The sequence below is a fragment of the Ambystoma mexicanum genome, chromosome 4p (genome assembly GCF_040938575.1).
Source record: "Ambystoma mexicanum isolate Mex_15411 chromosome 4p, UKY_AmexF1_1, whole genome shotgun sequence".
NCBI lineage: Eukaryota > Metazoa > Chordata > Amphibia > Caudata > Ambystomatidae > Ambystoma > Ambystoma mexicanum.
In genome coordinates, this window is record NC_090927.1 from 507,291,343 (window position 1) to 507,303,547 (window position 12,205).

A 12,205-nucleotide genomic window follows, 5' to 3' on the forward strand; every position below is an offset into this window, starting at 1 on the left:
AGGACTGGGTCCAAAAGGTCCCAATTGGGACTGGTTGGCACTCGGAACCTGGGTTATGGATCTGCTTCCAAGGGAGTTGGGAAAACCCTGACCTTTTGGAAGCAGAGATCATGACACTGTCTCAGCCTTTGTGTCACATACCAGAAACAAGACACCCATAACAAGAAGTGAATAATGGTCACCCACTCCATTCACCCAGGTCCCACCCACAGGGTGTACCCACAACATACAGTCAATGGGAGGGCTGAACCTCCCCACAATACCATGTACGGAACTTACACCCAACACCAGTCAGGGGGAAGGGACAGAGGCAGGGCTTCCCAGGACTTTGAGAAAAACAGGGTAACAGGTAATAGAAAGCAAAAGGCCACAAGGGCCATCTTGTTTCCTATCAGGAATCAACTGATTCCAATGGCAGGGACTGGGTATCCCCAAAATGGTGGATACTCAGAGCACCTGTCAAATTCAGCATGTAGCTGCCACCAGCCCATACCCTGCTCTGTGGGCCACACACAGGTGCCCAAAAACATACACTAGGAGAACAGGGTTGTACCCCCACCCATGGGTGCCATAAGGGTATCCCAAGGGTCTGTACACCAAACCAAAAATAGGAAGAGCTGCACTGCCAGGAGTCCCACATGGACTCCTGGGCAGAAAACAATGCAGAACACATATGAAAAAGGACTACAGGACCAGGACAGGAAGGCCCTGTCCCTCCATTGCATTTCCAGCATCACACCTGCCACCCCGCGCAGAGCTGTCAGTCCAATCAACAGCACACCTGACAGACCCATAGTCACGGTAGCTGCTGTAATGGGACGGCTGGATGTGATAGAGGAATGACAGCGGAAAATTTAGGCCATGGAAGCTGACCACAGCTACCACATCAAGGCAATAAACTGTGCCATACGGAATACAGCCAAGACCATGGCGCATGACAATGCCCGCACCCGTAGTGTGGTGGAGGGCTGTACAGTGGCCCTGACAGGTTTTGGACAGAGTGTTTGTGAGGGGCAATCTGCACATGCTGAGGAGCAGATGCAGGAGACAAACAATCTGCTCCGCCAGCAGCTGCAGTTTGCAGGTGCAATTCCATCTACTTCCACCACACCCATAAAGGGATCCCTGGAGGCTTTGCCCAGGTGCCGTTCCCTGAGCAATCTCTCACGCCACTCACCTGAGGGACCCTGACGTGGGAAGCAACCACCACCATCATAGATGGACATAGCACAGTTGTGCCAAGGCACAGGCACATGGACCCACTGGCACTGTCTTGGGGTGTTCTCATGGGGGAGGGGAGATTGTGTGCTGGGCTGCTCACAGGTGCGAGGGGGGATTGTGTGCTGGGGTGTTCACAGGGGGGAGGGGGGATTGTGTGCTGGGGTGTTCACAGGGGAGGGGGGATTGTTCCACAAATAATAAATCCTGTTCATAATGCATGCAAAGCATGGACATTCATGATTGTGTAAAAGTGCTCTTTATTTTACAAATGATATGTGTTACATGTACCCATCCACCAGATAAAAAATAATTGTCAATCAAGGCTTGCCAGGCCAACCTCCCCTACCTCACCCCATCCCTGTGTGCATTTCCCACAGCTACGGGCACATGCTCATCATCACTCCCATCCCCAGGTGGTTGGCCATCAGCATTGGGGGGCAGTGGCACATGCCTGCGACAGCAAATGTTGTGCAGCATGGCACAGGTGAGTACGATGTTGCCTATTTTCTCTGGTGCATACATCAATTCCCCTCCCGTACGGTCTAGGCACCGGAAGCGTGCCTTCAGCAATCCAAATGCCATTTCCACAGAGCTGAGTGTTCGCCAATGGGCAATGTTATATGCCAGCTCAGCTGGAGTGTGTGGATTACGCACAGGGGTCGTGAGCCATGTGTACTGCGGGTAGCCAGAACCACCTGCAGGGGACAGAACGCGTACATTAGGCATAGGTAGGTTCAGTGGATGTACAAGGCTCAGACATCAATGACATAAGCATCAAAGTACTGTATGTGTAGAAAAGGTACATGCTATCTCACTGCAATGTTTTCATAGATCCTTCAACTTCTGCGACATGCATGGGCTGAAGTATTTATGGAGGAGTGTATCAATTGATATGTTAATGGTTATGTGTGTCACACTCATGCTGTACAAGTACAGTAATTTTAAGATTGCCACTTTCATCATGGTGTGTGCTGTGCATGGTGCAGTATTCCATTCATGAACCACTTACTGCATGCACCACCACTGTGTCTAAATGCCACAGGGGTCTGTTCCTCAATTCAGGATGAGGGTACCCTTATATCTGACTGTTCACGTGATATGTTGTTAGGTGATGTGTTGTGGCATTACCTATGGCTGGTGTTGCGTTTGCTACTTGGCACAATCATGCACTTTTGGCCAGGCATGTGAATGGCCATTCAGGGGTCACTATCTCAGGGATGGTCATTGTCGTGACTCCAACTACTCATGTGAAGTGGTTTTGTGGATGTGCCTACATTAGGACTCTATTGGCATGACTGTCTGGTGGCCTGGGTGGGCTATCTCTTGTGTGTCAGGGTGAGGGGCAGCACTGTGACACACACATGATGCATTGTGGTAGTTGGGTTTCCATATGTGACTGTTCTTTCACAAGTGTGTGGCATTCAGATTTGTGTTCTGATGTGGGGAACATGTGCAAAAGTTCTCATGCGACACACATGCATTGAAATAGGGCAGTGATAGTGCTGGCTGTGTCTGCTGGTGGCATGCAGGGATCCCTGTGTGTATGACCCCCCCTTACAGGTGTAAATTTGCATGCATTTCAGACAAGATATGTACTCACCCAACATCCATGTGTTTTTGCCTCTCCATGTAGGCTGGCAGGGTACTGTTGCACAGGACCATGGAGTTGTGGGTGGATCCTGGGTAGCGGGCGCAGCAGTGGTTGAAAGTTAGGTCGGGCTACAGGTCATCTGCAAGTTCATGGAATGGTAAGTCTTACGGTTCCTGTAGGCTGCCTCATGTTCCCGGGGTGCTACTAGTGCAACATGTGTGCAATCTAGGGCTGCTATGGCGTTCAGGATTTGGGCAATGGCATGGAACTGTGCCTTCAGCTGGTTGTCCTGTGCCGGTGTGGCTGGCAATGCAATGTGCTCATTGATATGGAGCAGCAGTGCATCAAGCACGGCACTGAAGGTGGACTGGGCCATACCATGCATCATGACAACGGTGTGTTGGAAGCTGCCAGTCCCGAGGTACTGTAAGACAGACCAAGCTTCACAAATGGGGGTACAGCAGTGCTGATGGCCATACGGCTGCCTATGTCAGCCTGGATTGTGTCCAGCAACTGGGTGATGGTTGTCCTGTCCAGCCTGTACTCGGTCACCAACTGCCCATCAGTCAGGACCCAGGGTGTTGGCCTGACCCTGGGGATGGCTGGCCGCCTTGCTGGTGCTGGTCTCCGCCTCCTCCTCCACCTTCTCCTCATCCCCACCACCCCTGTGCTCACAGGGCACTGGGCTGGTTGGCAGGCCTCTGTAGCTCCAGGCGCAGCAAGTACATGTCCACATCAAGGCTCCCGGCGCCAAATGGCAACATGGGAGGGTGTGTTGTGCATGGGTGGGTCTTGTGTAGGCCTCTGGTGTGCATTGTTTTCATCTGGGCCCTTATTGCTGTCTCCTCCCTCCTCCCTGATGGTGAAATGGTGTTGGGGAGGGTGTTTTGTGCATGGGTGGGTCTTTTGTATGCCTCTGGTGTGCATTGTTTTCACCTGGGGCCTTATTTCTGTCTCATGTGTTCTTTTACCTCCAGCATTTGGCCGGGGGTATTTTTGACGGCTTTACCGCTGTTTTTCTGGCGCTAAGAGCGCCAACGCGGTACTTGTGATGACTCTGTAATAGCGCGTTTGGTTGCCGGCGGTATTACAGCCGGCTGTGCTAGCGCCGGCAGTGATTGCACCGCCCGGGATTTGCAGTCGTGATCCGGCCGCACGGTATTGGTGGCACAAATACCATTTCCGCCGGATTTAAGGGTTACCGCCCAACTCTTGATGAGGCCCTAAGTAAGGAAACTGTGTTGGATTTCAGCGAAAAGCAAGGGAACGTCATCCTGTTAGTTCCTGCTCACTTTGACCTCTGGCTGTCTGGGATTAGCCTATGTACAAGGTGGGAGCTGTTCCCCACAAGGTGTCTCCTGGAGTCAGGGAAGGTACTGCCTCACCCATTTACAGCTTTTTACACTACAGAAGAGAGGGGGAGAGAGGCTGTTGGACTGTCCCTCTGAAATACATGCAGTGGTGACTGAATAGTGTCCTTACATTTACAGAAGTTGGTAAGATGTCTGAGGAAAATGTCAGATAAGGCAGCAGTAGTACCCCACACTCTCTCCTAAACTGGGCAGCTGGTGTGTGTCCACTGTGACCTCAAAAGCAATGGTGCATTGCCCTCAGCTCAGTCTCGTGCTGATCAGCTGAGAAATGTAAACAGAGGATGCACATCTTCACCCGCTTCTTTGAACAGCAAAGATTCCAGTGTTCACTACTTCCATATATCTGAGATGGGCATTCATGCCCAACAGGAATATCCACGGGAGAAGTTCATTAACAAGACTTTGTCACCAAGGAGTGCCCTTAACCACTAACATGGCTTCTACCACTTTTCAAACGATTACATTACAACATTCTTAGGGCCTGATTCACATAACGTTTTCCTATGGGATTGCGCCATTATAAAACGCTTCCATGAATCAGGCCCATAATCTCTAATGTGAGGCGGAGAACTGCTTGTAGTTTTCTCAGTATTTAACATTTTATTAATGAAAGAAAATGCAAAGATAAACCAACTAAGCCTAATCTACCAGGGAATTTCCTACCTAGTCTAGGTTCTAAGGGAAAATCTCCTAGCATACTCAAAACTGGCCCTCACACTAAATAAAACATTATAAATAAATCATACATGATATAAATACATTATTACCAAATAACCAGTGCCTTGGATAACTTCCACTTGTCCTGGGTAGATCCCTTTCCCAGGAATGTCCAAAGTCAATCTTTCACAAAGAAAAGTAAAGTCTTGAACCAGTTCTTGAAAGTTCCAAAAGAAACAAAGGTTCACCAAACAGAAATGCACTGGTAACAGTTCTTTCTCCATTTGTTGGAAAGTTCCCTTTCCAATTTCCACACAGAAAACAGCACCAATGGTAATCCTGGATAACCTCCTTCCAGGATAAGCTTGACGAAGTTTAAAACCAAAGTACTTCACCAACTGTCCATCTTTTTGTAACTTCTGCAGCGTCTTTGGTATAACTTGTCAGGATGCTTCTTCTAAGGGGGTTGCTTTCCTCTTGGCAACTCCATTCTGCTAATGGTAATGTGAAAGCTGGCCCCTTGATTCACAGTATACTGCTGCTTCAACCACCTTCAATGTGATGTTGTCTGACAATATTATAGACAACCACAGTTCTGTTAGTTCTACTTCAACTTGGTACTTTGAGGATGTATTAGGCAACTTAAAGACCAGACTCCTAGACCTCCATGGGTAGGCACAGCACTCTTCCTTCCTATGGAACAAGAAAGGGGCAGCCTCTTTACCTATTCTATCTGTCTTACAGACACCACTAGAATCTGCTTTGGCTTCTAGGCTGCTTCCTTCTCTCAGTTTCAAAGTCTCAGCTTTATAGATTGTTGATTAGTCCTTTTAATAAGCCACCATTTCCCTTCCCCAGCTTTATGTACACTTACTTGATTCCAGCAGTTACTCCAAAGCTGTATTACCACTCTTCCAGCCTTGGATAACCTTTTTCATACCTTTATCAGGGGTCACTGGATTGGCAAAAAACTTTGATAACTTCAAAATGTAGGTGATTAGTTCTTATTAGGGCTTGTGTCACATTAGAAAGGGGTTTCCTACTGGCTTGGGTAATGTGTGTTGTTCTTGCTACTTCAGCAACTTCTAAATTAAAAGTACTGTGTTCAGGATGTTACAAGATTTGAGTTTCACAAGGGTAACAGAATTAAGTACACACAACCACTCTTTGATGGAGAATTTCAACTGGAAACTCTTGCCTTCCCTTTAATTCATACAGAATGCTGCTTTTATGTGAATCGGGAATCACCATCATTCACACGCAACCTTTCTTTGATGTTTATTCTTGTAACAATTTGGGAAAGTCAACTGCTACCTTTATGAGTGATAACAAGCAGCATTCTCCCTCTTAACTGGAGTAACGCGATCACTCCGGTAAGATTATTTTATTACAACAATGGATAATTAAAGGTTTTTCTTATACGAGAGCACTTGAGTTTGTTTGCGTGTGATACATTTTCTTTTGTAGCCCAGCCTTCCATGGCAATGAACAACTTTTATTTGCAATTACTTCTATGTGAGTTTAAATGGAGCTGGTTACAGTTACCTGCAAGGAGTTATTAGTGAATTGGAGTACAGAGCATCACTCACCGGCTCCAAAACACTGCAGTTGCGGGTGGCTTCCACTTCCAGACTTTTCTTCCTGCCACTACTACTTCAGGCACTCTTAGGACCCACGCCCCTCTGCAGCGCGGGTTTCCTTGATCTGGCACTGATCACGAAGAGTCTCCTTCTCTTCTACATCCCTCGGCTTGCTTCTGCACACAAGCCTCGGGTAGCTACATGACCTCAGCTCTGCAGTCACAGCTATTGGGCGTACCTGGGGAATCCATTAACTTCTTCAAGTCTCTCTCAGTGCAGCCACAGCCAGAAAGGCTTTATGAACGCAGGACCAACTCAGAACCTGCAGGTGAAATCTGCTCTTCTCTCGTCCCAGTGTCCCTTAAGTGGTCACACTTCCTTGTGAACTGTCAGCCTTGTGCTCTTCTCCTTATGCTAACCTGCCAGGCCCTTACTGTTAATTGCCTGAACCTGGCAAAGGCTGTTTGGCCTACTTGTCTGTCCTTTACTTCTGCATGCCTCGTCTGCCCTCTTCTTCGTCACAGTCCTTGAGGGATTCTGGGACACGTAGTTCATTTTAAGAAAATGTGTTTTTTTCAATTCTTTCAGCTGTCAAATAGCCATCAGAAGGGAGGAGTCACAGAGAAAGTTAAAAAGGGGTTCCTTCCAATCTTCCTGATCTGATTGCCTCCCTCATGTGATTCTCCCACAGTACACCACCCCCAGGGTCGGGATAAGGGTAGTGCCTGCCTTTCCCTGGCCACATGAGAGGGGTCCCAGAACAGGTTCCTGGGGGAAATTCCATCGGATTCTCCACAGCAGACAGGGCTAATAACATCAGAATGCAGAAAAAGAAAGTGGTGTTGTGATTCCCCTTTGCAGAGATGTCATTTTAGCCAAAGCCACTATCAGTTAATGAATGTAAAGTGTCACAGAAAGGTATTTTAAGAGAAAGCGCTTCTTTCAGCGCTTAGAAAGATGTTGGTCAAAACTGAACACACCAGGAAATTACACTTCTTATGTATTTATATGACAATTGTCTTCTTTCAGCCAAACAATCTTACTTTTCTGACCTACTTCACTCACAGTCTTCTCACCCTAGACGCCTCTTTCAAATTCTTTCTCGACTGCTTTTATCTCCTATTCCGGATCCTTCAACCAATTCTACTCTCACTGCCACAGATCTTGCGCTTTACTTTACTGCCAAAGTCTTTTCCTTTCGATCAGCGATTGAATATTCCCACTCTCAGGATAGTTCTCTGTCTTCTGTTCCTCTTTTGGAATCTCCTATGGTAACATTTAATGGGTTCACTCCTATTACTAATGAAGATACTCTTTGTCTTCTTGCTCGTGCTCACCCAACTTCTTCCCCCCTCTAATCTTATACCATCTGCACGCACTTACATCTAAAATCTTCCCTTGTCTCTTATATTACAATTTTATTTAACTCTAGTCTATTTTCTTCTACTTGTCCTTCCTCATTCATGCATGCTACTAATACTCCTATCTTGAAAAAACCCTCTGCTGATGTATCTTCTGCTTCTAATTTTCATCCTGCTTCACTTCTTCCATATCTTTCTAAAATTCTCAAGCGTGTAGTCTATACTCAAGTTTCTACCGTCATCTCTCAAAATTCTATTCTCCCTCGTTTTCAATCTGGGTTTCGTCCAGGATATTCTATTGAGACTGCTCTTCTTTCTCTCTTGGACTCTTTACATTCTGCAGGTCATGCTAAACAATCTTCTCTTCTTATACTTCTTGATCTCTCTGCTGCGTTCAACACTGTTGATCACACACTTTTGTTGTCTGCCCTTTCTTCCTTTGGTTTTTCTGGTTCTACTCTAGCCTGGTTTGAATCATATCTATCCCATAGAACTTTCTCAGTACTTGGTCGGGGGTTTCCTCTGAAACATATTCACTTACCTGTGATGTTCCTCAAGGCTCAGTCCTTGGCCCTTTTATTTTCTCTCTTTGTACTTCTTCGTTAGTGGGGTTATTTCTTCTTTCGACTTCTTGCATTACTTCTATGCTGGTGACACACAGCTTTATCTTTCATTCCCACACTTCACTGACGATATCCATCACACAGTTGGGAGTGCCGTTTACTGGCTAACCAATCATGGATTTCAGACCATTTCTTAGTTCTTAATGCTGCAAAAACTGAGGTTATTTTCTTCCCTTCTACTTCTATTTCTTTGTCTTCTTACCTTCCTCTATTTCATTTCCTCCGGCTCAACTACTCATCTCATCAGTAGTTCATAATGTAAGTCTTTTTCTTGATTCAGATCTTTCTTTCAGCCATCACATTTCACTATCTGCTCACTCCTGTCGATTTCATCTGAATAACAACCGGAAAGCCCATTTGTTTATGACTTGCAAAGCCAAAAAGCTACTGGTGTCTGCCATAATCTTTTCATGACTTTTTTAATGTTCTTCTGCACTCTTTGGATTTACTATATCTCGTTTAGGTCCACTGAAATCTATATATCATGCCTCTATTTGTGTCCTTTGACAATTGGCTCCTCATGATTATATTTCTTCTTCTTTGGTTCAACTTGGATGGCTCTCTTTTCATCACTGTTTAAAGTTTAATTTTCATGTCCGGTTTTTAAAGCCCTTCATGTCTGGCTCCTCCTTCTTTTCACTCATCTCTTTTTATCTTCCCTCTCGTTCCCCTCAGTCTGCTTCTCACTACCGTCTTATAGTTCCCTCTCCTCCTACTCAATCTCGTTTTCGGTCTTTTTCTCTCCTAGCATCTTTAAATTGGAATGCTCTCCCCTCTCTCTCTTCTATTACTGTCTATTCATCTTTTCGGTCTCTTTATGATCCCATCTTTTCTCATCTTGTTAATGAGGATTTTTTGCAACTGCTGAAATACTTTGGGCCTCATCACGATTTGGGCGGTAACCCTTAAATGTGGCGGTAACGCTATTATCACTGCATTTAAGGGTCCGCCAAATAACGGGTATGGCAGGATTTACCCCCAGCTCTGAGCTGAGGGCAAATCCCCCACGATTTTGCCAATTTTCGGCGCTAGTACTGCACGCTAATACCGCCGGCGGTAGTAGCACCAAAAATTCCCCATTGGGCCCAATGGGCAATGGGGAATTCCCGAAAGGGTACAATGGGGAATGGGGACTAACCGTTGCGCCAAACCCGTGATCCGGCGCTAATAGCGCCGGGGGTGTTGGCAGTGACGCATATAGCCCCAACTCGTGATGAGGCCCTTTGTGTTTTAAATATTGACTCCATTTTTTTTACTGTTTCTGAGTCTTATATACAGTGTAAGGTGCTATATAATATAAAATATTAAAATAGAAATAAAAAGGAATTTGAAAAGCTTGTCATGGCTGCTAGTGCTGCAGTGACAGCTGGTATTCTGCTCGGTGCTGGCTCAAGCAGCGAGCATTGTGACATCTCTGCTGAAGCGTAATCCCTTATTACAGAGCAGCAGTGATGTCATTTTCTTATCACAGGTCAGTAGTGCTGTCACAACTAGCTTGTAGCAAGAACATTATTTACATACTTGTATACGCATATTGTAGGCTGCCAAGTATCATATCGGATATCTTCTACACAAATGAGTTAGCTTCCCGCAAAAATGATCGGCATGCGTAGTACAAATACTTGATTGCAAGAAAGTGATATATCTTAAATTGTATAAATGTCAACAGTAAATCAAAATGTGTAGGTAAGTTCCCTTTACATTGAGGTCATTTTAGCTATTGATGGCAATTGTCTACCCTTTCTCCGAGGAAAACATACCTACATAAGCAGAGATTTGAACAAATATAATAGCAAACAACAGATCAATCTTAATGTACATCATTTAAACACGTTAGGGGCCATTTTCCAAGTCTTGGGGATTGGAAAAAATTAAGATAAAAGTGGTGGTACACTTGTACTGCCATTTTGAGTTATCCACATGATTTGTAATGCTTTTTCAGGCGAAGATGCAGAGCAGGACAGACTTTACATGTCCACTTGCTATATGAACTCTGCCTGACAAACACATCTGCATTACTGCCTGTATGTATTTTCATGCTGGCGGTAATGCAAAGAGTTCTGTGGAGCCCACCTCAAATTACCACCTGGTAAAAGAAGGCAGATTTCATAGACGTCTGTTGTAAATGGCTCACGCAATGATTTGTTGCAAGATGCATTCACACTTTTCCATAAACATGGTGGAAAATTTAAGAGTAAAAGCAATTTCACCTTAATTGAGCAATTTCACCTCCATTTTATTCTGAAATATTTCACTCCGTGGTGGAAAAGAGAATATTGCACAGGGGGGTCATATTTGAACACAAATGGAAATGGAGCTGGTCCCCTCAGTGCAATTAATGTTTTCACAAACATGGTTCCCTCTACCCCCAGAAACTCTGGGAATGTGTTAAAAATATCCATAAGTTGTTACCTTTGTTCAAGTTTGCTGCCTGGATTGATATTCTAGGAGCATAGTTGCCAGTAAAGAAGCGTGTGTCCACATCAAACCCATGGATAATACCCGGCACTCCCAACTGTATGAGGCACCAATCATGACCTAAACGACAGAACAACAAAACATGGAAAAGGCGCTGTTACATCTGTTAAATATATGCATATGTTTTTATCGGTTTTGCAGTTGGTTAGCTGTTGCAAGTGGATTTAAGCCATGCGACCCCTGCCCCACACCTCCACCTGTCAATCACTGCTAATCTTTTGGGTCCTTCCTCTTTGTACGCTACTTTTTTCCTTACGTAAGCAACCTCTTAGCCTCTTTTTTCTGTAGTTGGTCACCTGGTGCAAGTGGATCAAGGTCATGTGACCTCTGCGCCACCCACCTGCTAAGTATTGCCCCTTCCATTCCTTTCCTTTCTTAAATGTTAGATCACAGGGTGACTCACCGGGCGTCCGAAGTAAATGGCAGACAAAGAGAAGTGGAACTCTTGCTTGGTCTTATTTGGACCAGGATGACCCAGGACCAGGACCACTCTTCACCAAACTTCCAGTAAGCTCCATCAAAAATGTGTTTCACCCCTCTCTTCCAGGAACCCATCACCACCATTGCCACTCATCGCCAAGCACACTGCTGCTTATCAGCAACATCATGGACACTGAATATAATTTGAGTAATGTGTCAAAATGAGATTTATACCGCATACTTTCTGTGAAAAATTGGGTAAAAAGTCAAGCAGTTTTCAAATGGTTTTGAAGGGTGACTCATGGAAAATTCCAATAGATGCACGTCGAAACAGTGACCAGGAGCATTTCCTAATGCACTTTCATGATGCATTTCCCCAAACTATATGCCAGTATGAGAAACCTTTTCATGCTGGCTGTGCCCATATAGTTCCATGCTGGCTGCACCAATATATGCCAGTATTTCCATATAAGAACATGATCATGTTTGCTTTACGCATAATCCCAGTAATAGCACTATAAGAAAACATGTCTAAACTGGCTCTACTAATATCTGCCAGTACCCAAATGTAAGAACATACTTCTATTGGATTTGCCATTAAAGATGCCATGCCACAGCCTGAAAACATGTCCAAACTGACTGTACCAATGTAGATACGTAATAACACTTATCATGTTCCTTTATCAGAGATTCCCAGTAAGTAAATGTCATACCACAGTAAAAAAAATGCCATACTGGCTGCACCAAAATGCCAGTCTAACCACTTAATAACACTTATCATGCTTGCTTTATCATAGATGCACAGTAAACAAGAATTCATGCTACAGTAAGAAATGGTTCGTCTGGCTGCACTAAAATGCCAGTTTAGACACATAAGGGGGGTCCCAAAATTTCTATTTTC

At 45.1% G+C, this 12,205-nt stretch overlaps 1 protein-coding gene across 4 annotated transcripts in view; it reads right to left on the minus strand.

Moving 5' to 3' along the window:
• ALLC (allantoicase) overlaps positions 1–12,205 on the minus strand; it is a 729,391-nt gene that overhangs the window by 515,239 nt on the left and 201,947 nt on the right. For all 4 annotated transcript variants that reach the window (XM_069605010.1, XM_069605008.1, XM_069605009.1 and 1 more), the window contains one exon: positions 10,819–10,944. In XM_069605010.1, coding sequence (XP_069461111.1) covers positions 10,819–10,944 — 126 coding nt within the window. The remainder of the gene's footprint in view (positions 1–10,818; positions 10,945–12,205) is intronic.